This window comes from Chlorocebus sabaeus, chromosome 18 (genome assembly GCF_047675955.1).
Source record: "Chlorocebus sabaeus isolate Y175 chromosome 18, mChlSab1.0.hap1, whole genome shotgun sequence".
Taxonomy (NCBI): domain Eukaryota; kingdom Metazoa; phylum Chordata; class Mammalia; order Primates; family Cercopithecidae; genus Chlorocebus; species Chlorocebus sabaeus.
The window spans coordinates 16,308,129-16,334,347 of NC_132921.1; the positions used below are offsets into that span (position 1 = coordinate 16,308,129).

At 39.0% G+C, this 26,219-nt stretch overlaps 1 protein-coding gene across 2 annotated transcripts in view; it reads left to right on the forward strand.

Moving 5' to 3' along the window:
* Nucleotides 1-24,622, forward strand: part of LOC119620493 (putative uncharacterized protein encoded by LINC00305) — a 70,161-nt gene extending 45,539 nt beyond the window's left edge. The window contains exons 2-4 of one of the 2 annotated variants that reach the window (XM_037987988.2): nucleotides 4,127-4,190; nucleotides 4,744-4,902; nucleotides 24,215-24,622. In XM_037987988.2, the coding sequence (XP_037843916.2) occupies nucleotides 4,157-4,190; nucleotides 4,744-4,902; nucleotides 24,215-24,315 (294 nt within the window). In that variant the 5' untranslated portion in view covers nucleotides 4,127-4,156 and the 3' untranslated portion in view covers nucleotides 24,316-24,622. Of the gene's footprint in view, nucleotides 1-4,126; nucleotides 4,191-4,698; nucleotides 4,903-24,214 lie in introns of those variants that run through there. The other variant, XM_073006507.1, reaches the window with a different exon arrangement.
* Nucleotides 24,623-26,219: the final 1,597 nt, after the last annotated feature.

Consider the following 26,219-nt stretch of genomic DNA (forward strand, 5'->3'; position numbering starts at 1 on the left):
TGGGGCATTAGAACACAGGATGATGTTGTGAAATTGACTAGTTGTCAGGACTTGGGAAGGCACATGTTCTAGTGTGGAGTTATGTTGAGCACTTCAGGAAATGTCTGGGGAATCTATTTTCCACTATAAAAATATGACTGGAAAAATGTTAAGTAGTAGCCCAAAAGAGTCAGCCACATTCAAGCAGCCATGTTCATTTGTGGGCTACGACCTACCATGTGGAAAACTCTGGCTATACAGTCACATTATACTCAAGACGGATTTCCATTTGAGTAACTGATGCGGTAAATTTGTTTTTGCTTTTCTGTGAGGTTGCTGCAAGGAAATGAAGATGCCACAGAAAAATGTAGTGAGTTACACAGTGTTCCCCAAAAACTTCTTCCAGAAGAAGCTTTCCTCCCAGAGCCTCATAATGTGACCCGATTTAAAAAAGAAGGTCTTATTAAATGTGATCTGTTAAGGGGAAGTCATAGTGGATTAGGGTGGGATGTAATTCACTGACTGGTGTCCTTATAAGAAGGAAACTTGGACACACACACCTACATAGAGGGAAGACAATGTGAAAGCAGAGACACAGAGAAAATACCATGTGACAATGGGAGCAGGGATTGGAGTGATGTGGCCACAAACCAAAGAAAGCTAAAAATTGCCAGCAACCACCGGAAGCTAGCAACATTTTTTTCCCCAAAGCCCTCAGAGCATGCGCCTGTCAACAACTCAATTTTCTGCTGCTTTAAGCCACCCAGCTTCTGGAACTCTGTGACACCAACTCAAGGAAATCAATACAGAGGGCATTGTTCCTATATGAGCGCTGTTATCTTTACCCTGAGTAGGGTGTCACATTCTTGTCCCTCGATGCTGAGTTAATGATTATTGCTCAGGTTCATTTCATTCTGAAAATACAGCTTCTCAATCCCCTGTCCTGAACTGAGGCGTTCGTAAAAAGGGGTTATCAAACACAAACCCACCATGAGATTCAACTTCGAATGGAGATAAACAGCACTTCGCAACAGTAGATACGGGGTTGCTCAGATCATCTGCAAAGATGTCCAGCTTTGTGCTCCTGAGGGTCCAAGGGTCTTTCAAACCATTTGGAATTTTCACAGGAGGTTTTTGCGGAGGAATCCTAGAAAGGTCTCTGGAAAGCAAGCACCCTGTTTTCTCCATAAAATAAATGAGGATACAAACACACTCTATTGCAAACAGAACAGTCACAACACTTCACCAACACCCTTCCATGGGACATTCATTCATGGCTCTCCCACCCAAAAAGCCCCGAATCTGAACATAGCAGGCGACTGCCTGATGTGACAAAACAGGAAGCCATATATGGGCACACAGGTGCACGAGTCTCTCAAGTGCTGATTTTCAAATGCTGTAAATCCCAGGAGAAATACACAGCTATAACTGCACAGGAGGCAATTTGCCAGAGAAAAAAAGAGAACATTTATTTTTGATTTCAAGTAAAAAGAGAAAATCAATTCATTCAAAGACTTTATGAGTCATTTCAGTTATTTGCACTCACTTGCCTAGGGATGTGGGTAAAAGTAGGGTAAATTGGGCCTCCACAAATAACCAGTGAAGAAGATGGACTGATTTCACAATCCTGGGCCTGACTGCTTCAAGTTGTACTGGGAAGCCCCCTGAGGAAAAGCAAAGCCCAGCACCGGGACAGTCCTGAGACTGTGGTGAACACAGAAGCCCTCCTGTGACATTTTTTCTTCACACTTCCAAGAAGTTTCATGTAGCGGAGAGCTCCAATTGACTCTTTTTTTTTTTTTTTTGAGACGGAGTCTCGCTCTGCCGCCCAGGCTGGAGTGCAGTGGCCGGATCTCAGCTCACTGCAAGCTCCACCTCCCGGGTTCACACCATTCTCCTGCCTCAGCCTCCTGAGTAGCTGGGACTACAGGCGCCCGCCACCTCGCCCGGCTAGTTTGTATTTTTTAGTAAAGACGGGGTTTCACCGTGTTAGCCAGGATGGTCTCGATCTCCTGACCTCGTGATCCACCCGTCTAGCCTTCCCAAAGTGCTGGGATTACAGGCTTGAGCCACCGCGCCCGGCCTCCCAATTGACTCTTTGTGTATTTAATTAAATGAAATATCATGCTCAAGTAGCTTTGAGGGGGTGAAGAATCACACAGAGCTAACTACTTTGGTCTACACCTAATTACTTTATCTGTTACACAAGGCTTTCTATAAGGCAAAAGGATCCTGTCATAACAACCATCTGCCCTGAAGAAAAAAAAATATTTAACTGAAAACTAGAACTTCTTGAAGTTAGCCAGCCAGCTTTCTTGTAAAAATAATTGGATATTAAGTCTTTCTTTAAAAATATATGTACTATGTCAAGGTAAGGGTGCATTATAAATAGAGACTGCTACTAATTCAGTTGCAAACTGTAACTAGCTTTCACTTTATATTAACGCCCAGAGCAATACGGAACATCTTACAGCTTTGCACAACTTTGAACTTATTTGTGTTCCAAAAAGCTGGATGTATGTTAACAAGGAACCACAGAATACACCTTTTTTTGTGCCGTTTGACTGGCAGACTTTGCTGTGTAGAACATATCAAGTATTCAGGAAAGGGCAACTCACAACTTGAAGGATGCAAACATTTACAAAATCCACCACCTGCAACGAGAAACAAGGATCCCAGTATCTAATAAAACCAAGGGGTTGGTTTTTATTCTCCCTGATGGTCAAAACCAAGTCTTGGCACTCAGTTCCGAGTTCCCACCATTACACGTTAAATCCTCTGTGAAATCCTACTACAGGAAAAAGGCAAGGTAAACCAAATGAATTCAGGTGACCAGCTAGCAAAGAAGATTTTTATTTTCAGGAGTGACATCATTTTAAAGCTTAAAAGCAACTCTCTCACTGTCGGTGCCTCTTCCATCTCTGGGTCCATTCCTGCCTCAGCAGCACCTTGCATCTTACCACTGAAACCTGTACTTAGTTCTCAGCAGGTTTTAAATGTCTGCTGACCTCTCTGATTCTCCTACGAGGCTATGAGTTTCTACAACTGTGCCTTATTCATCTTTTCACCCATCACCACCTCACCCAATGTTTGGCACAAGCTCAGTGATTAATAAATAGGACTTTTAAATAAATGTTTAAAATCACAAATTTAGAGAGTACACATGTATGAAATGTGACCATATTTAGGGACCATAGAATACACAAGCAAAACATTAAAAGTAATGTTTCCAGGGATATAGCATTATATATATATATATATATATATATATATATATATATATATATATTTTTTTTTTTTTTTTTTTTTTTTTTTTTTTTTTTTTTGAGAGGAGTCTCACTCTGTCACCCAGGCTGGAATGCAGTGGCCGGATCTCAGCTCACTGCAAGCTCCACCTCCCGGGTTTACGCCATTCTCCTGCCTCAGCCTCCCGAGTAGCTGGGACTACAGGCGCCCGCCACCACGCCCGGCTCGTTTTTTTGGTATTTTTTTAGTAGAGACGGGGTTTCACTGTGTTAGCCAGGATGGTCTCGATCTCCTGACCTCATGATCCGCCCGTCTCGGCCTCCCAAAGTGCTGGGATTACAGGCTTGAGCCACCATGCCTGGCCTTTAATATATTATTATAAGGAATATCTGCTTTTTAAATTACAATATTTGTACCTGTTCAGACAGTAAAAGTAAACGAATGATTGGTGATAAGACGGAGAAGATCAACAGTGGAACAGAGACAGGATGTTCTCCTCTTACTGATTTGAATAATATCCCTCTGTATTCTCAGTCATCAAACAGCCCACTTTCCTTCTATTCCTGGGATGACCGAGGTTCTTTCTCCCTCAGGTCTTTCTCCTTCCTTACATTGCACGAAACTTCAATGGTCCTTGTCACTTGGCTTAGTGCCTTGACCCTACCAAACATTTTTGTCAAATTTAAGCCGACAGCACACGTAACTTCAGAAAGAGGCTTAGGGTCATCTAAACCATGCTGGGTGCAAATAGGGGACATGTCTAAGGCTCTTCAGGTTCAGGCTTTAGACGAGCACTGATTCACACGGAAGAATGGGGGACTTTTACACTCCCGGGGTTACTCACTTTCGCCGTGTTTTGCAGCATTCACTGAAAATAACTATTTTCTTTTTTCACTTGCAGGATGAAAAGCATCTGGTCCCACCCCTGGATATGATCGACCTTCGTATACGGTGTATTATACATGGTGAGTAACCATTTCAAATTCCTTCTTTAAAGTAACAAACCTAAGAAAACAATTAACCCTATTTATAGAGTTTTTCATAATTTGTTTCCCAAATTAGAATGTTACTTATGACTAGGTCATGAACTCACTTCAAATTTTCTACTTCTCTTTCAAGATGGAGAGCCACTGATTGAATACAGAACTGGTGTGTGATCCATGCCAATGAAAAAAGAATTATCCTCCTTATCATTGCATTCTGCACTCTGGGTTACACTTCTAACTGCCATGATTTTTATAACAACAGAACTCACTCCTGGGTCATCATTTACTGCTATACCGCTGAACACGGTTAGGTTTATGAAGAGCTTACAAAGGCGCTAGGAACTAAGAGTTTTAAAATCTGAATATTGACATAGCAGAAGGTTTCAGATTAGATGGATAGTTTCAACTTTTTTATTTCTAGCATTATCTTTAAAGAACAATATTGGTCAATAATACATAATAAATCTTTAATTTTGTTGTTGGTTAGTTGTTGCCACCTTGCTCTCCACCCTCTTGTCCCTTATCTCCGTAGCCATCTCCGCGACCTGCAAAGATGAAAAGGGAAAGCAGGAGGTGGAAACTGGTCAGGAGCCTTCTGGTTTATCAGTCATACTTGCAAAGGTCAAATGTGCAAAGCGTCAGAAGACAGTGGTTAGAGTGAGATTCTACACGCTCTCAATGAGGAATAAAGGTAAGTTCAATATTTCATGAAACAAAAAAGTTTTTTAAATTTATTATAAAGGAATATTTCTGTAGCTACTTTTTTATTAGTGTTCAATACGAACACTTGAAATAATATTACTTCTGACAATAGAGTGTGTAAAATTTTACTTTTTTTTGCAATCTAAAAGCTCCCTCTTCTGACCATGTGGAGTAATTCTTTATAGGCTCTTTTTTTAAATGTTCTTTATTTTTTTATTTTGTATATATTCTACTTTAAAAACCTTCATACGTCTTAATAGTAAGAACAAGCAAATCTGAAATTATAAAAAAGACACCTCGTGCTCAAACCTTGGACTGAAAATATAGCAGTTACAAGTTTTACATTATTGTTTTCCTCCAAAGTTACAGTAAGTTGTATTTCTAAGACAATAAGAATCCCTTGTCTTGAGTAGTAATTATAAGCTGCTTTTTGTGGCAAATATTGTGTTATTGAATCACCAGTGGTGGGGCAGACTCTGGTTTTTACAAAATGACATAATTGTATATAATATAAGTCAAATACAGAAAATCTTGAAAATATACAAATAGATTTAATTCACGGCACATTAATTCAGCTATTAGCATCTTTAAAAATACATCTTTCGTGGCTGCATAATATTCTATGATAAACATATATTACAACTTTCGTAAATAATCACATATACTTATATCCAGTTATAATGATGGAAATATCATTACACTAACATAACTTTATAAAGTCCCTTGCAGAAGCATTATGCAAACTTATAATTCTGTAGACTGTACATGAATTCTCACCATGTCCTCCAGAATTCTTAGCATTTTAAATATTTACCAAATTTATTAATTTTAAAAATGCTATTTAAAGTTTTATTAGAGTCATATAAAAATGTTATTCATCTAGTTATTTTGGCCAGTCTTCTTATTATTGTACTTCTTTGTAAATTAACTTTGTGTTCATTAAACATTTTTCTAAGAGGGCATTCAAGATTTATTTGGGAATTTCAGTAGTCCCTCATATGTTCATTAAATATTTTATTATTGTGTTCTTTAACTCTAACTTAGTATGTTTTGTAATACAAAGGAGATTTTAATATGTCATATAGTCAAATCCACATTCCTGAATGGATATATTTATTCCCATATTATATTCATTAATTTTTGATATGATTGTTTATAGTTGGTGTTGTAATTCATCGAGAATTAATTTTGTTGTATACTGTAAATATATAAATAGCATTATATTTTCCTAATAGTTAACTCTCAACAACATTTAATAAATAAATTCATATTTATTCAAGTGATTTTAATACCAACTGGATTATACACTATAAACTTCTGTGCATGTAGCTATTTCTGGTTTTACTATTTTCATTTATTGATTTCTCCATCTAGTCAGCTATATTAAGCATTTTAACAGTATAGTTAAGTCACTTTTTATTATCCCTGTTTTTCAAAATATTTTTGCTGTTTCGAACATTGATAATTTTACATTTTAGAACCATTTTGCCAAGTTTTTAAAAATTTCTATGATTTCTAAGTTTTTTGTTGGAATTGCATTAAATTTGGGAAAAATTGATATTCACACAATCCTGAGTCTTTACATCTAAGAGTAAGGACTAAATCTTCATTTCGTCATATCACTTTATCAAGTTTTATGCTCTAATGCATAAAGATTCTTATGTATATAGGCACTTGCTTCTTAAGTCTATTTGAGTCATCTTATATTACTATCTGTAAACTCTATCCTTAGTAAACTCTTTTAACTAGTATATAGGAAAGTTTTATTCATTTTTTAATTTTTTTTTATCAGGACCATTATAGAACTCTGTGAGAATTCTTCAGGCATTTTTCCCATTTTATTGTTGAAATTCCAAATGTTCATAGGGAAAATTGAAATTTTTGTTCCCTTTCATAATATTTCCCATATTTCATAAATTTTTCCAGATACTCATTGATCTCTTTTTATATGAAGGCTTGTGTATTTCTTCAGCTCATAAAAGTCCTTATTTCATATCTTCAAGTAATTCCATTTTTTTAGTCTTTTATTCAGAAACGTTGATTATGTATATATTGAAACTCCAAATCTGTTCTATCTGCTATTTCTCTCTGATCTGTTTCTTTTCTCCACCCACTTTCTTTGTGTTCTGTTAGGATCCTCAAGTAAGTTTCCTGGCCAGTAAGTAAAAATTCTGCAGTGTTGGTTCTGTTCTTTAATGACAAAATGCAGTTGTAAATTCCAAAATTGCGTTTTTAATTTTCTTAAATTCTTTCACTTCATTCAGATTCCTTTTGGCATGTTTTTAGTTTTCAGATAGCTCCTGTTTTACCTCAGTCTCATAGGATTCCGTGTCATCTTTCACGTCTTCTATTAAAAAAAAAAACTCCTCTTGTCTTATATTTTAGTGAGATCATAAAGCAGGTATTGCCCAAATATAATTTATCTTCTGTAATAAATCTCTTCAAAACTAGTTCCTTCCCTGGATGTGGAATACTATGTCCCTCTCCTTATTTTGAGCTGCAAAAATCTTTTCACAGGCCTCCTGTTGGCTGTTTTCTATTTACACATCCTTGAGTAAGGAGAGGTCCCTCCTAGCCTCGTGCTTGCCTATAAATAGAGTAGGAGGATTATCCTTGTGTCTCCTCACTATCCATCTGCTTGCTGTTAGAAATCGTCTCTCAAATTTTAAGCTCAAAAGGGGTATTTTTTTGTCATCCTTGCTGTTTTAATTTAAAATTGCTTTGCCCTTTCAGTAAAGCCAGCAGCCTAAAAGAAATAGGGAAGATTCGTAACCATGATCAGTCAAGGCCAATTCTGCTCAATCTCTTCTCTGCGTGGCTCAGAGGTCAGTTTTCTGTATCCAGATTTGTTTGTCCTGGTCTCTACGACAGGTACACAGATTGAGGCTTCTTTGGAGTCTGCTTGCCCAGAAAGAAATTCTTTTTTTTTTTTTTTTTTTTTTTGAGACAAAGTCTTGCTCCGTCCCCCAGGCTGGAGTACAGTGCAGCTCACTGCAAGCTCCACCTCCCGGGTTCAAGCGATTCTCCTGCCTCAGCCTCCCAAGTAGCTGGGATTACAGGTACCTGCCAACACACCTGGTTTATTTTTGTACTTTTTAGTAGAAATGGGATTTTGCCATGTTGCTCAGGGTGGTCTTGAACCCCTGACTTCAGGTGATCTGCCCCCCTCAGCCTCCCAAAGTGCTGGGATTACAGGTGTGAGTTTGGTCCAGGAAGAAATTTTGCTTTACCAAGGGAAGGCTCGCTGCTTAGGGGGATGCCTGGCTCACTACCAGCTCTCTGCCTGGTTCAGCCATGCTGGAAGCTCCGGACATCCTGGAGGATCTACCCTGGGCTGATCCTTACTCCCCAGCAGCAGAAGTGATTCTGAGGGTGTTGTGCTCTCTGCCCACTGTCGACCCTCACCCCTCCCTTCACCACTCCAAATAAGGGAATATCCATGGGATGCTGCCAGGACTTGCTTTCCTTAATTTCCATGTTTGTATCATCTCAGAAGGGAACCCTGTGAAACAGTCTTCATCAGTGTTTTTGTTCAATTATCCTCCAATTGCTCTCTTCCAGCAGAAGTTATTTGCACTTTCTCTCAGATGACAGACTCTTTTCCCTAGTTTTCAGTAATAACATTTCTTTTAGTTTGCTATCATTTTGGCCATTTCACAGGAGATCTAGGAGGAGATCAATGAAATGCCTGGACTCCATCAAGTTTCATCTTACCAAAATGCCATTCACTCAACGCTTCTCCCACAGACCCCAGGTATAGCAAGGGATTTGCATTCCCCTGATCCAGAATCCCTTCAGCGGAAAGCTATTTCCCCTCTTTTCGCAATTGAGAGTACTTTTCCATTTCTCATATTCTGTGTGCACCTCTTTCCAATTAAACTGTAAGTTCTCTGAGTAAAGGTGGGATGACCAGTGCCTCCTGGTTTTCCTAGAACCTCTCATGTTTTGAAACTGAAAATCTCCTGTACCAGAAATCTTGTAAACAGGGATGGGTGACTATGCTGCTCAAGGTCAACATATGCTCTGTCTTTAAGCCCCTCCCCAGCTCTAATCATTTAAAATTGTCTTGCCTATAGCAGAAGTTAATGACACATATATTAAATGAGTCACTTTTCCCCATGGCTACAACCGCCTATGACTACAAGCACATATTAATAGGGTAGGATTGGCTGGGTGCAGTGGCTCATGCCTGTTATCCCAGCACTTTGGGAGGCCGAGGTGGGTGGATCATTTGAGGTCAGAAGTTTGAGACCAACCTGGCCAACGTGGCAAAACTCCATCTCTACTAAAAATACAAAAATTAGCCAGGCTTGATGGTACACGCCTGTAATCCCAGTTACACGGGAGGCTGAGGCAGGAGAATGGCTTGAACCTGGGAGGCAGAGCTTGCAGTGAGCCGAGATCGCACCACTGCACTTCAGCCCGGCGACAGAGCGAGACTCCGTCCCAAAAAAATAAATAAATCAAATAAATATAAAAATAGGGTAGGATTAGCCTGCAACTGCTAACCAGAGCAGCTAAGTGAACTAACTGGCAGTCAGGTATATTCATGTGGAGAAGTCGTGAACTTCTTGTAATAAATAAAGTAGGCTGGTTGATTATCTCTAGACACTTACACATTTTTTTTAAAGTCCTCTTTGCTGGAGTGATTTCAGACATACTTACTAATAGCAAAGTATGGGGGGAATGATTCCTTTAAGGCTAATATTTTTATAGACTCGCTATGATGCCATTCAGTAGATATGCAAAATATATTTTCCAAAAGCATTGGTGCCTCAGGCTGTCCTCCACGGCCATTTAAAACATTATATTGAATTGCTTACTGGGTGTGTGATAATACACTAAATGTGCTTTGAGACATGTTCTCTGTCCTAAAGAAGATTTTGTTCAGAAGGAGTGGGTAAGAGCTGTGACTGTTTACTGCTTCCCCACAGCCAACTCAAAATCAGCCCAAGTACATCCTTAATGAAATGTATTCTGAGCAGCTTCTCATTTCTTAAATATTTTAAATGACTTTCCCTCTTTAAATAGGCAGAACAAGTCTTGCTCTCGGCATAATCACTGCACGCAAGCCACAGAGAGTTCACTTGAGAGGAGAAAATTCACTGGGCCCTTGGTGAAGATCCACCCCAGTATTATTCACGCCTCACCTCTGTTGGAGGGGTCAAAGACCAGGGGAAAGGAAAACATCCCATCATCTTTAATTTGAAGAATCAGATTAGTCAGCAAATGTTGTTTGTTTGCTTGTTTATTTGTTTGTTTGTTTGAGATGGAGTCTCGGTCTGCCACTCAGACTAAAGTGCAATAGTGCTATCTCGGCTCACTGCAACCTCCACCTCCTGGGTTCAAGCGGTTCTCCTGCATCAGCCTCCTGAGTAGCTGGGACTACAGGCACCCGCCACCACGCCCAGCTAATTTTTTGTATTTTTAGTAGAGAAGGGGTTTTACCATGTTGGCCAGGATGGTCTCGATCTTCTGACCTCATGATCCACCCGCCTCAGCCTCCCAAAGTGCTGGGATTACAGGCATGAGCCGCCATGCCTGCCTGGCCTAGTCAGCAAATGTTTTACAAACCATAACAATATGCAGGAGACAAACTCATGAAAGCAGCCATGCAGTTGCTATTGAAAAGAACGTGAAACTAGAAAAGGCACCCAGTAAGCACCAAGGAGAAATGAGGAGAAACAAAACCTGTGAGAAAAGCCAAAGGAGGTGACATAGGTGAAATTATCCTAAGGGAAATGTTGGTTTTTCAAACATATTTAAGTTTCCTAAGGGCAGAAACTGTGCCTTATGAATTAATCCATTTTTATTTTCATACCTCAGTGCATAGGAGTGGTTTTGTGTGGAAATAAGAGATCAAGTTAAGTAAATACCACTATCAGGGCAGAGAGTCTCTACTTAAATAATTTTAAAAGCCCTTTCAATATAGCACAGATTATACAAGCTTTTTCTCTGGAAAACTATGTAGGTGTGTGTTTACATCTTTAACAGGACTTGGAAATTAATCACGTATTGATTATGGAGTGACTAATTAATCACTGAACCAAACTTCCCACAACTGTGTCATCTGCCTTCAGATATGTCTAAATATAGCAACACGGGGGCCGAGTGTGGTGAAATGAAGCAGATTTTATGTTAGCACATGAGCTTTGCAGACCAATGGTCTGATTTGAACCCCAGGTCTGTCACTTTCCAGCTGAGTAGCCTTGAACATTACTTGACCTCCGTAAACCTCAGTTTCCTGATTTGCAAAATGAGGATAATCATAACTCCCTGGCACAAGGATAGCTTTATGGACATGGGACCTGTGCCATCGCACAGAAGGGCCCACACTTGATCTGAAGTTCTACTGTACTCCTCCTGAAATTTTTAGTAACGGTTATCTTTGAACTCGTGTGTTGCACACGAAGTCCACCGAAACAGTGGAGCATCCATGTGGGCCGAGAGAGACCCTTGCTGCCCTATGTGCATACTGTGTGGGCAATGCTCCATGAGCACAGAACTCAGGTGAACACATGGTGTTTGGGAGTTTAGAGAGATCCAAAGGAAAGAAAAGGAAAGCATATATTATGTCTATCAGTAAGCAGGGGACAGACAGCCCAGAGAGGTCGCACCTTCTATTTGAACCAGAACTTGCTTTCAATTCAGAAATAGGCAATGATGTCCCAAGAAACATGAAAAACCAGGGAACACTATCATATTATTTGTCACTCATTTATTTCCCTGTATTAGTCACCCACTTAGTTGACAATGACCAGGGAAAGACAGGGCAGCACATACCTCCTTTTCTTGTCAGTCCTGCCTTAGTCATAAGTAAGTCAATGGCAGAAAGTGTTGGTAAATGCTAATCAAGACATGAATTAAAGACAGTTAAGTTAGTTTTGTGCAGCATTTCCACTGGTCTGGTGAGAAAGAAATACATACACCTGTGTAAGCTATGAATCATAAATGGTGTCATGTCAGTGATTCCACATACAAGTTAAATGCTCTAATATTTGCATTTAAAACTGGCATCATACAACATAAAGATGAATGATACAATTCAGGCAGATAATTTACATTTTTATTTTTTTACTTATAACATCAAAAAGCAAATAAAAAATACCATGACACATAAAAAGAGACTGCAGAGGAAAGGAAGAAGCTTCATATTTCAGTACCATTATCACATCATTTTCTGAATACTTGAGCAAGGGGCCCCACATTTTCATTCTGCACCAAGTCCTGTAAGTGATCGCTAGTGGCACATACTGATCAATTAAAAAAGTAGGTATTTTTCTCACATAAACCCTTTCGGGTAACATTTCCTCAATTTGCCTGATCATAAAAATCACCATTAGCACTATTGATAGTAGCACAGATTACAGAAACTCTTTTCTGGAGAACCGATATTGTAGGTGTGTGTCTGCATGCTTAACAGGAGCACCAGGAGAATTTTATTATCAAGTAAGTACAGAAAATGCCTCTTTAGAAGAATGAGGTTGTGAGAGATGATATCACAACTTTCTATTATTTGATTCTTAGAATTTTATTCTGTGCTTGGCAACTATTGTAATTTGCCTCTAGTATCTATTGTATCTATGATATTTTCATATTCTACTAAAAAGCTAACTTAATGCTTTCTGCTTCCAAACACTTAGTGATATTGCCTATAAACTTTTCCACCTAAGTTTAATGATAGCTTCAAAATTGGTCTCTTCCTGCCTATTGAAACATATGCCTCTATTCTCCCAAATGCACGTTTCCATCCATGTCTTTGAGCCCACTATTTGCCCCTTAAGTATTTTCCCCTCTGCCTACTGTGTGCCTGTCTGGAAACAGGCACTGATATAGTTTGGCTGTGTCCCCACCCAAATCTCATCTTGAATTACCACAGGTTGTAAGAGGGACCTGGTTGGAGGTTACTGAATCATGAGGGCAGGTCTTTCCCATGCTGTTCTCGTGATAGTGAATAAGTCTCATGACATCTGATGGTTTTACAAGGTGAAGTTTCCCTGCACAAGCTCTCTCTTTTTCCCTGCTGCCATCCATATAAGTCGTGACTTGCTCCTCCTTGCCTTCCACCATAATTGTGAGGCCTCTCTAGCCACGTGGAACTGTAAGTACACTAAACCTGTCTTTCTTTTGTAAATCACGCAGTCTTGGGTATGTCTTTATCAGCAATCTGAAAATGGACTAACACAGGCACAATCCAGGATAATTCATTTCCTGCCTTTCCCCTACTCCTTACTTCTGTAAATGACATTTCTCAGGCTATTTTGACAAGTTGCTTTCCCTTGGGTTTAGCCAACAGGGAGCCTACAGAGCAGTGGAGGAAAAAAAAGCCATCATGTGTGTTTGCGCTGTCTCTGTATTAGTTCGTTTTCACACTGCTACATACTACCTGAGACTGGATAGTTTATAAAGGAAAGAGGCTTAATTGACTCACAGTTCAGCATGGTTGGGAGGCCTCAGGAAACTTATGATCATGGCAGAAGGCAAAGTAGAAGCAAGCACCTTCTTCACAAGGTGGTGGCAAACAGAGAGGAGTGAGCATGGGAAACTGCCCTTTGTAAAACCATTGGATCTAATGAGACTTACCCACTACCACGAGAACAGCATGGGGAAAACCGTCCCCATGATCCAATCACCTCCCACCAGGTCCCTCTCTCTGCATCTGGGGATTGCAATTCAGATTACAATTCAAGATGAGATTTGAGTAGGGACACAGAACCAAACCATATCAGTCTCTATCTCTGGAATTACCTGTATCTTCATGTCTCCTACTTCTTCCTGACAGTCTATCCTTCTGTGATCATAGCTCACCACAGGTAGCTCTGTCTCCTTGGCTCTGGTAACCCCATATTCCCCTTGTGCCCCAGCCCTAAGGTTGGTCCTGTTTTCTGTTGATGTTGACTTTTGGTCACCTTCCTGTCCCTTTTTTAAATCTGTTTAACTTTTTCAAGACTTCTGCAGCTAATCCTCCCTATTAAATATCACCTCTCATTATACCTGGCACAGGCTTTGTTCTCGTGATGAGGTCCTCCCCCACTGCAATCTTCAAAATGCAAGTTTTCCAAAAATTATGTGACATGTAGTTTTTGAGTATCTTAGGAGGGCATGACACTGAAGATACCAAAACGAAGAAGACATAGTCCCGTTGTCCTCAAGGATCTTACAGTCTCATGGGAGGCAGACAAATCCATGTATGATTACAATATGGTATTTTGGACAAACACATCTGCTCTGGAAGCACACCACGTGGACATGAGTCCTGGCTCTACCACTTACTGACTCTGTGAAGGTGGATAAGGCAGGCACCCTTCAAGGATTTTGTGCATTGAACTAAAGAGCTAGATTGGGAGGTACTCTTTGTACACATGAGAAATATTTAGGAAGATTGCCCAAGCAAGAGCACTGAGATGCATGAAGAATTTCTGATCAGTTTCAGGGCCACTCTTTAGAACTGTACTTCCATATTTCAGGATGGTGGGAGAAGAAATAAGGAGATGGAAGCAGAATAATTATTTGGCCAGTAAGGTCATCTGGAATTATTGGTCAACTGGAGAGGGAAAAGAAAGAGTTGAGAAAAATCACAAATTTCTGGTTATTTAGGAAGTCATTCATGACTGCTCCAGAGCTGCCTGAACTTGCTTCTCTCTGAATTTCTATTGAGTAATGGTTAGCACCAGACAGTAACTCATTTCCTTATCTCTAATTCTGTTATATATTCATCAGTGACCTCCCTCCCCCCAGATCAAGAAATGGAGCCTTAAAGACAAAAGCAGTACTATATTTTTCTATACCCTAGAGTGTTCCCTATAATATTTCATATATAAGGGTATTTAATAGGTTTCTTTGATGAACCTATGTTTTTAAAATATATTTCAAAAATATTATATCACTATAAGCAAGATTAAGTAACAATGTCAAGAATTCAATGAGGTAACTCTAAATGTTTAGCTTTCCAAAATATCAACTTACTAAATATTAATTATTAAATGGAATAAAAATGCAACTTACTTTTGAGTTTGATCTTCTATGGTTTCAGTTTAATTTTACTAACCATCTTTAGTAATAAAGAGCTGCTAATGGCAGGATGATTAGAATTCAGAGAACCAATTTGATTGGATTTTCTGATTAAGTAGACTAATGTTAACTATGCAATATGATGCATAACAATCCATCAAACCCCATTTTTTAGCTCTCTTTTAATGGAGGGCTAACTGCATGATTAGAAAATGAAAAATACAGTTTTTCAGGATTCATTTACTGTAAGTTGACTGAAATTGAGTAGAATAAAACCCAAGCCTATTTGCCTTACAGATGCTATTTCCATGTGTATAATAATTATTTCCTAATATCGATTTGAGAAACTGTAATTTGCTTTCACATTTAATCAATGGAGAACAATATTTGGATCAGAATTCTTTTTGAGTAATATCATAATTGCCACATTATAGACCCTCTCTTTCCCTTTTCTTGCTAGCGATATGAGGTTTCTCTTTCCTACTAAACTGTTTAGCCTGTTTGGAATTCATGTGACATTTTACATGGAAAGAAGTGTGAAATGCCACTTTCCATACTGCTACCTTATAAATTATTCATCCCTGCTGTTTATCAGGCAGCTTCTGCTTATAGATAAGAAGTCACCTCTCGTTTGCTGCACACATCATAGGGGCCTAAACAATCAAAAATGGTGTGTAGTCTGCTAACAGAGCAAGGGGAAAATCCAAGCAAGAATCGTTTGGAATGAGACTCTTCCATCCTGAAACAAGCCCCACCAATCTTCTTTGACATGCAGTGATAATATTTAGCTTGCTAAAGTGCATAGCTGAAAGAAAGATGCACACTCTCCATAGAGGACAGACAACAGAGGGTAAACTTTCCCAATCCTGAAGGGTAGCTTTAGTGAATCAGAGGTCAAATGAGCAGCTATTGTTACCCTTTCAAGCAACCTTAGAAATTTCCAAAGCTACAACTGTCAAGAAATTCTCTATTTGTTTTTTCAATCTTTGGAAAATATGACAGTGACCCTATCCACATTATCTATTATCCATATTGCTTTTCCTGTGTAGAAAACAATTTTCCCACTGTGGTCAGGTTTTAATATGACATATATTTTGATCTAGAATATCCATTTTTTTAACCAACTTAACATAAATCTATTGGTAAAAATATAACAGCATCTTTATGCACTTGAAAGCATAATGGATTACAATGAAGCCTATGAGAGGAACGACTAAATTTATTATGACTTTAAGTGATTATTAGTGATAAAAATACCACTGAACTAACTAGAACATTTTTGGGCCAGCTCAGTCTTCCCCATAGAGAAACTTTCTTCACTGCTCTTAATTCAATCCTAACTTTGCATGCAGTATAGGATTCGGGTTTATAAATCTCATTCCACATTTTACCAATCCACAAAATGCATATATTAAGAACATACTCTGTGTGTAACAGTATGTTAAATGAAATACTATGGACAACTGCAAAGAAACGTAAGACACACAGTGGAGGGCCTTCTTAACCCCCTCAGTTTAAGAAAGGCAATTCCCGACCGGGTGCGTTGGCTCACACCTCTAATCCCAGCACTTTGGGTGGCCGAGGCGGGTGGATCACGAGGTCAGCAGTTTGAGACCAGCCTGACCAACATGGTAAAACCCCGTCTCTACTAAAAATACAAAAAGTTAGCTGGGTGTGGTGGTGGGAGCCTGTAATCCCAGTGACTTGGGAGGCTGAGGCAGGAAAATCGCTTTAAACACTAAGGCAGAAGTTGCAGAGATTGCACAACTGCACTCTAGCCTGGGCAATAAGAGCAAAACTCCATCTAAAAAAAAAAAAGAAAGGCACTTCCCTTTTATAGATTAAAACAGCTTCCTCATTAGCTAGTGGCAGTCTGCACCAAAAGTCAAACTTCCACTCTTTAAAGCTAGAGTTGCCCCAATGTCTTCTTTTATGAGACTGCATGCTGCCTGGGCAGATAAAAATGACACATACAGCCAGGCATGGTTGCTCACACCTGTAATCCCAGCACTTTGGGAGGCTGAGGTGAGTGGATCACTTGAGGCCAGGAGTTCATGACCAGCCTGGCTAACATGGTGAAACTCCATCTCTGCTAAAAATACAAAAAAGTAGCCGGGCGTGGTGGCGGCGCCTGTAGTCCCAGCTACTCGGGAGGCTGAGGCAGGAGAATGGTGTGAACCCTGGAGGCAGAGTTTGCAGTGAGTCGAGATCGCACCACTGCACTCCAGCCTGGGTGACAGAGGGAGACTCCGTCTCAAAAAAAAAAAAAAGAAGAAGGCATTATGTGACCAGAGTCAACTCTCCTTCAATGCACATCCACAATTTTTTCATAGAGCACTATTCACTAATATTCCACACTATATGTGGTTGATGACATCATTTGGCACTGATTCTTCACACCTCCCTGTTCTCATACTTTTTTCCAAACAACTGCTCAGCCACATACCTGCTTTGATGGACCTGATGCTAGAAGAGATGAAGCCTTGAAGAGTTGTGCTTGGTTATTATTCTCTTGCACATCTACAAGCATCATGAGAAGACTGGCTTCTATCAGGTGAAAGATAGATGTGGCTGAGTTTCATCAGCCAAGTTTAGCCTAGACCATCTAAGCCTCAGCTGCCTAAGTGAGCACAGCCAAAATGAGCAGAGCCCTCCAGGCAAGCCCAGTTTGGATGGACGAACCCTGCAGAAGCACGAGAAATGCATGTTTACTGTTGTTTGCCACTGACATTTTGTGGTTATTGCAGAGCAAAAATGTATTGATAAACCATGAAAGATATTCAAATGATGCTATTCACTGACTTTTATAATATGGTGTAAAATATCCAAAAGTAAGAAGGCTAAAAAAAGAGGTCAGCAACATTGTTTTTTAATTTTTGTAACTTTTAGTTCCAGTTCAGGTTTGTTACCTAGGTAAACTTGTATCATGGGGGTTTGTCATACAAACTATTTCATCACCCAATTTTGATGCCTATATTTTATGTACTCACTGCATACAGCTTAATGAAGTGGGGTCTTATGGGGATAGAAAGGATAAAAAACATCACCCCTGTTCTTAGGAAGCTTAGAACTGAGTTGATACTATATGCCATATACATGAGAAAAGAGACAGGAAAATTCACTCAGCTATTTCAATGTAGAAATTGCCTTTCTTGGATCACTGCATATGAGACACTGCCAGGCAGATTAAGAGAAAAGGGAACTAGCTTCAAGGTGTGAGAACACAAGACATCTGGATGAGGAAAGTGTGTTTTTTGTGGGTGCTTCCACTAACAGCCTGCATGCAAACTGCATGGCGCTTCAGGGACTCGGGCCACCCCAGACTCCCATTTCTTTAGCGAAAAGAGAAGCCCAGCATGGGGATCCTCCCGACAGGAGCTTTCGCTGGGGAACAAAGCGCGTGTCTAAGAAAATGGGCTTTTCTTCTTAGGTAATGACATTCGAGTCAGATTCAAATTGCTAAATACAAATCGTAACAAATCAAGGTTACCATCAAGCAGGTTTATAATTGTCACTTTAAAAAAGCTGCTCTAAATAGATTCCCTTTGAGCATTATAATGAGAATGAGGAATTTAGGAAGAGCTCTAACGGGTGCTAAAAATTAGGATCCATGAGGTCTATATGCTCCACGAGAAGAGAAGAGACAGCAACTTGGACATAAGGGCATTAAAAGGGGCCCATGCTCCTTTTCTCTGAGTTCCCATGTGCAGGTCAACACCACTTGGTTCTTTACCAAGGGCAAGACTTGCCAGACAGGGCTAGTGCATAAAGTTCCTGGTGTGACTGTTAGTGCTGTCATGTACTTTTTCTCTTGGCTGTTTGTCTCAAAGTTAATAGCACGTACAGTGTATTGAAGACTACAGATTTTAAATGCATATTGCCTAGGTAAAGACCAGATGGTATGAGAACTTGGGAAGAAACACTATTCCCGGAAATCAGAAGTGCCAGGCACGCTAATAGAATTATAGCCAGCGGGAACAATGGGGTATCACGGTGAGGTTTCTGAAGAGCCAGCCTTAAGTGGACCAGGAAATCCATTAGGGGAAAGCAAGGGGAAGCTGCAAAGACAGCGGTGGGAGAGCTCCTCCGTAGCTCCTGTCTGGGGTGAGGAATGTCTGCATTTTTACCACTTCTTTGGCTAAACATTCTAAAGGTCACTTTAAAAATATTTATTAAAGGGGGGGAGTAAAAAATTAAAAAAAGAAAATTAAAGTAGAGTGATAAAGGGAAGGTGAATGGCTAAAGAGACTAAAGATAAGTTTAAGGACAAGGTAAGGGAAAATTTAATGGAGTAAAATTTTTAATACAACTTAAAAACCCAATGATATTAAAAAGTTAAACTTTAACAATCAAATCAAGCATGAATTGGAAAGTTCTAAATGTTTTATCTGGAATTTTTTTCAAATATTTTAGAAACAAGAATTTTAAAAGGAGAAAGATTAAAATGAAAGAAAAGAGAAGCAAGAAGCCTAAAGAATGAACAGATGAAGTTAACTGAAATGGAAACAGAAAATAAGTATATATTAATCAGCATTTAGAAAGAGAACAGAAAGTTCTAAAACTGTGTTAAGAAACTAATAAAACAAAACAGATCATTAAAGAAACAAGATAATATAGTCAGTGTGGGGGAGAAAGAGGGAACAAGACTGGAAAGGGGGATAGGTTGAGGATAGATATAGAATTCACACTGTCAATAGGCCAGTTATGTGAATTCCTGGTTAAACTTTGTGCAATCCATTTCTGTCTCTGCCACTGTAGCTGCCCAAAGGATTCTCCTTGCCCACTGCCCAGATAGAGCCTATTTATCTAGACAGGGGAACTGCAATAGAGAAAGAATGCATTTCACACAGAGCCAGCTAAATGAGAAACTGGGGTTTTGTTACTCAAATCAGTCTCCCAGAAAATGTGGAGACTGAGGTTTTTTAAGGATAATTTGGCAGGAGTAGGGAGTGTTGATTGGTTGGGCCATGGATGAAATCATTGGGGCTGTTGGTAGGTTCTTTCTGTTGTCTTCTATCCCTGTTCTGTTGTCTTCTGTTCCTGATTGAGCCAGATTACCAGTCCAGGTGGTGCCATCTGGTGCATCAGAATGGCAATGTCTGAAAAAAATGTCTTGAGCACCAATTTACAACAGTGATGTTATCCCTAGGAGCAATTGGAGAAGTTAGGAATCTTGTGACCTTTGGCTGTATGACTCCTAAACCATAACTGCTAATCTCGTGGCCAATTTGTTAGTCTTACAAAGGCAATCTGGTCCCCGGGGAAAAAGGGGTTTTATTTTAGGAAAGGACTTTCATCACATTTGTTTCAAAGTTAAAGTATAAACTAAATTTCTCCCAAAGTTAGTTTGGCCTAGTCTCAGGAAGGAACAAAGGCAGCTTGGAGGTGAGAAGCAAGATGGAGTCAGTTAGGTCAGATCTCTTTCACGGTCATAATTTTCTCACCGTTTTAATTTTTGCAAAGGCAGTTTCACCACTCACAGACATATTCCTCTTAAAACCTCAGGACCAAGGTTAAAAGAGGCCACTTTTCCCTCCACCTTCATCATAGCCATGCTGTTTTTTTATTTGTTTGTTTTGGGGTTTTTTTTCCCCAGCTTGCCCAGAGAAGAGGCTTGCCAAACCATGTGGTCATGTCCACCTGGAGGATGCAGCTTTCTCCACTGTGTACAAGGGCGTTATATGGGCTAGCTGTTGCCCCAGATGTTTTTTTAAATTGTTCACATCATCTCACATAATATTCTCACAGTTTGGGCTTTTCAAAATTGAACTTCTTAAGTACTTAACTACTCAAATTCTTTTAATCCAATATTTATATGAATACCCGAAATAATCAAGAAATGAAATCAAACAAGTATGCTAAACAAAAGCCATTCGAGTTTCACAATAAATAGTTATTTTATGTGCAGCAAATAAACCCAGGGAATTACTAATGTTGGTATCTTTTGAGAACATTTTTTCCTTTGTGACTTTGGTTTATGCAAATAACTATATCTTATGAGCTCATATCCTGAAGTTACAACTTGATGCCTGAGGATTGATTCTTGTATTCCCTTTAATCTTCCTCCAGTCTGACCTGGTACTTATATAGTTTAATCCTTGCATTAATATTTTAATATAGATTTGATTTGGATTGAAATGAGCAAGAAGATTCACTGGAATCTATCTAAAGAGATTACTTGTGTGATTTCATTTTGCTACATTAGTAGTCTGTGATAGATATACTCTATTTGCAGAGTACATCTACCTTCAAATCAAGTGTCTTGCCAAAAGGCAATATGACAGCTAAGCTTGAAGTTCATAAAAAACAGCTATTTGGTTCAGGAAAAAAATAAAACAACTCACAACTTTTCACTAAAACCAAGCCTGCTCTTCTTTTCCAGATGGATTACATTGGATAAATGTGTTTATCCCTATTTTCAATACTTAAACACACAGACACACACAGATAATTTGTATCTTGAGACCAATTTCTTTTATCTGTCCAATGAAAAAATTGGACTAGATACTGTTTTTTGTTTTTAAAAAATAAGAATAGTTTTATTTTCCTTTTATTAATAATTCATGGTTATGACAGAAAAGAAGGAGATTTAAAATAAGTGAAGGTCATTCTAGATTTACCAATAAAAAATATTAATATTTTCTTATGTAGTCTAACAGACATGTTTTGCATATGTGTAAATACACAATTATATCTTTTAAATAATTTTGTACTACATATTGTTTGATAACATCTTTCACTTATCACTGTATTGTTTATATCAGAGATTATCTTTTAATTTAATATACCATAAATTATAAACCTAGCTCCAATTAATGTACTTAAAATTATTTTCTAGTTTCTGCTTAATGAGTAATTCTATGACAATCATCCTTTTATAGATACCTGAACATTTATTCAATTATTTTTAGAATCACTGCCTGCAAGTAGAATTTGTTTTTAAAAGTATGCATATTCTAAATTTAGGTATGTATGAATTTTGAATCATTTGATCAAGTTTTTAAAAAATCTCTTGGATTTTGCTTGAGGTCTCACTGAATTTGTAGTGTAGGTTAATGATCATTCATTATTAATTTGTTTCACAGATATGTATCAAGTTCCTACTATGAACCAGACTAATTGCTAGAGCAGTGGGAAAAAAAAAAAGTCTTCCCTATGGAACATCTGCATGAAAGAGTCAAAACCATGGGGGAGCCATAGCCATGGGCTCCCTAAACGTTTGCTGAACAATCACTGGCATGGGGCAGATTGGTTCATAGGATAAAAGACATACAAACTTACTTAACATGTATACCCAGGAGCCTTCAGGATGAAGATGCAACCCAAAAATAAGATATGATAGGTTATATACCATCCTGAGGACACAGTAAAGAATGCAGACTCAGAACATGGCCAAAAGCAAGTTATGTTGGTAAATCAGGTTTAGTGGCAAGACAGGGAGAAAAAAAGAAGCTTGGCTGGCAAGGGGAGCCTTGCTATGTAGACGAAGCCTCCCTGAGACAGAATAGATAGTAAATGTTTCTTTTCAGACTGTTAAAGATCTCAGACTCACGAAGATGTCAGACTCTCAATCCCTCCTGGATCCTGAAAGGGAAGAAACCTACCTGGGCCAAGGAGGTGGGGGAGGTTGGCTAGTTGGCTACATTAATGAAGATTCTCTACAGGTGCAAATTTTCCCCACAAAAAATAGCGTTGCAAGGCCACTTCTGTTTGCTGGCCAAGCAGCAACCATTTCAAAGTATGTCAAAGAAATAAATTTTGGGGTGAAATATTTTAATTTACTTCAAAGTCAGCAAACAAATAGATAAATAACACAAAGTCAGGGTGTGGAGAGTGCTAGATGATAAGAGCTCTCAAGGTAAAGCAAAGAAAGGAGCCAAAGAGTGATGGGGTAATATTGTATATAAGATTATTGGAAAGGCTTCTTATATCAATACCGAATCATGAAACTGTCTTTGCAAAAATTATAACAGAAAATTATGACAGTGAAAATGATCTGACCTAACCAACTCCATCTTGCTTCTCACCTCCAAGCTGTCCTTGTTCATTCCAGGGCATAGGACTTTGGGAGGAAGTTAGTTTATAGTTTAACTTTGAAAGAAAGATAACAGCCTTTTCCTGAAATAAACTCTCTTCTTGCCTGGGGACCACACTGCGTTTGTAGTCACAATGTAGTCACAAGGTTAGAAATTATGGCTAGTCATGCAGCTAGAGGCCACAAGGTTCTAAACCTTCCGGTTGCTTCTCAGGATAACATCACTACCATAAAACCTAAGAGGGACGCTGGAGATATTTTCCAGACCCTGCACTAGATGGATCAACTGGTGCCACACAGTTCAATAAAATGGCTCATCTGGTCATGTGACCCTCATCTAAGAACTGACTCAGTGCAAAAAGACTGCTTCAGCTCCCTATGATTTAATCTCCAACTCAACCAATCAATTCTCCCCACCCCACGGCCCCTTACTGTAACCACCCAAGGGGTTCACCTTGCCTGCTGCCTAGACAGAGCCAACTCATCAAGACAGGGGAATTGCAATAGAGAAAGAGTAATTCACACAGAGCCAGCTGTGTGGGAGATGAGAGTTTTATTATTACTCAAATCAGTCTCCCTGAGCATTCAGGCATCAGAGTTTTTAAGGATAATTTGGTGGGTGAAGGAAGACCAGTGAGTTGAGACTGCTGGCTGGTTGAGTCAGAGATGGAACCATAGGAAATTGAAGCTGTCGCTTGTGCTGAGTCAGTTCTTGGGTGGGGGCCACAAGATGAGTCAGTTTATCGATCTGGATGATGCCAGATGATCCATCAAGGGCAGGGTATGCAAAATATCTCAAGCACTAATCTTAGGAGCAGTTTATGGAGGGTCAGAATCTTGTAGCCTCCAGCTGCATGACTCCTAAACCATAATTTCTAATCCTGTGACTAATGTTGGTCTAGTCCTCAGGCAAGAAGAAGGTCTGCTTTGGGAAAAGGCTGTTACCATCTTTGTTTAAAGTATAAACTAAGTTGCTCCCAAAGTGAGTTCAGCCTATGCGCGGGAATGAACAAAGACAGCTTGGAGGTTAGACGCAAGATGAAGTCAATTAAGTTAGATCTCTTTCACTGTCTCACTCATAATTTTGCAAAGGCAGTTTCACTACCAGTCAAATTATCCTCAAAAAACTCCAGTCTCTGAATCCTGGGGGAGATTGATTTGAGTAATAACTCTGTCTCCCACACGGCATGGCCAGCCTCCTGTCGATTAAATTCTTTCTCTACTGCAATAATGTGGATTACTTTTGTTTGTACAGCATGCAGCAAAAAACTTTCAAAAGGTTACAACCAGAGACCTGAAGGAAGCAAGGAAGAAAGCCACATGGTTGTCAAAGAGAAGAGGAAAGGAGAACACTAAGCTGGATGACGTTCTCTGTTTCTTTGAAAACAGAGAAGATGACAAGTTAGGGAGAGATCAGAGGTCATACTGTGAAGCATCTTTGGATAAACGGCAGGGACTTTGGAATTTCTTTTTGAATGTGAGCATAATCCATTGAAAGGTGTCATGCAGGGAAGTGGCAAAACACTTTTAAAATTTTTCATCTTTTCTTTCTGAAGTAGAGTTCACTCTCCATTTATTTGTCTTCTTTGATATCTCTCAATAGAATGTTGCAGTTTTAGTATTCTCCTATTAAACATTTGTTTAACTTTCTTGTTCTTCTAAATCATAATTTATTTTCATAATTAGTGTCTCCGAAATGCCAGAGTTTCTGACTAGGTCTGCTACTCACCACACAAAAAGCCAATCACTGAGACACAAGTATTGACAGGTAAGAAGGCTTTAATCAGGTGCTGCAGCCTAGTTGATAAGAGATTAGTCTCAAATCCACCTCCCTGATGGACTAAAATCTGGGGATTATGTAGTAGAGAAGAAATGTGACTATATCTGAGAAAATAGGAATCGGGGAAGGATAAGCAAGAGGAGTTGGTCAACAAGACACAGGTGGTCAGTTAGGCCACCATGATGGGTGAGGGGTCTGGCATCCCATTGTCTAGATGTGGTGATCTCAGTGATCTCATAAGTTTTAGATCCTTGATACTATCTGGGAGGCCTGAGGGTTGGTTTCCTAAGAAACGAACTCAGGTAAGAGAGAAATGTCACTTTCTTAAGTTTCATGACTAGGTAGGTCAATTTCTATATTTATTCAAAAAAACCCATAAACATCAGTTCTGTGGGACAATTGGGTCAGTTTCATCAGCATTTTAGCAAAAAACATCTTATAGGTCCCTTCAGTAGTTAATTCACAGGGTCTGTGAACACTGTGTTGTACCAATGATTCATAAGTAAGTCTCTGTAGATCCATTCAAGAACATAAGTTTCTAGGGAGCTAGAGAGAATGGTCTGGGATTACCTTTACATCTGGTCTGCTCCAGTCACCTCAGAAGAGACAGGGGGACAGATTCGAGCACATTAAAATCAGATGAGCTGTACCTTCCTTATAATTTTGCTATGAATCTAAAACTGCTCTAAAATATATAGTCTTTTAAAAAATCAGATGAGTGCTTTCTAGGAAAACTGTGACCTCATCCAACAAACTCTTATAGTTCTCTGGCTCTGGTGGACTCTGGTTCTCAGGCCCTTAGATCTTTCCTTAATTAAATACCTTAGATCGGCATCCCCCAAAATATATGTGGAGGCTCAGATCCTAAAGGTCTGGATTCTAATGTGCAACAAAATTTGAGAATAACTATTCAAGACTAACCTTTGATCTCCTACTTTTTTTCGGAAGATCCAGGATTCCCTATCACTGTACTAACAGTAATCAGGACAGGCCTTGGAAAGCAAGCAATCTGATTGGAGTTGCTCAATGAAATTGCCATGAAGTTAAGTTTCCGATTCAGAGAAAAACAGATGAAGAGAAATTCAATATCAAATTTTATTTAGGCCTTCATTTATGTGAAAAAAGATATATGTTTTGTGATCTAACAATTTTATTTGTATCCTTATAATTTTCTAGGAAACACTCTGGGTAAAATTTAGAAAATGGTACAGATAGACCCAGAGCGTATTGGAAAGGCTATACCATGAGGTGATGCTTTGAAGGATAAGACCTTCTCAAGATGTAGAGAATAGCTTACTTTAATGAAATGAGAATGAGTTAGTATGGGAGAAGTCCTGGGTTCAAAGCTCTAGTCACTTAACTTGATAAAACCTTAGTTTACTCAGCTGTAAAATGGAGAAATAGCAGATATGTCTTTTATAAGATTTTTGTGAAAATCAAATATGAAAATGTATGTTAAAGTAATCAATCAAGGGATAAA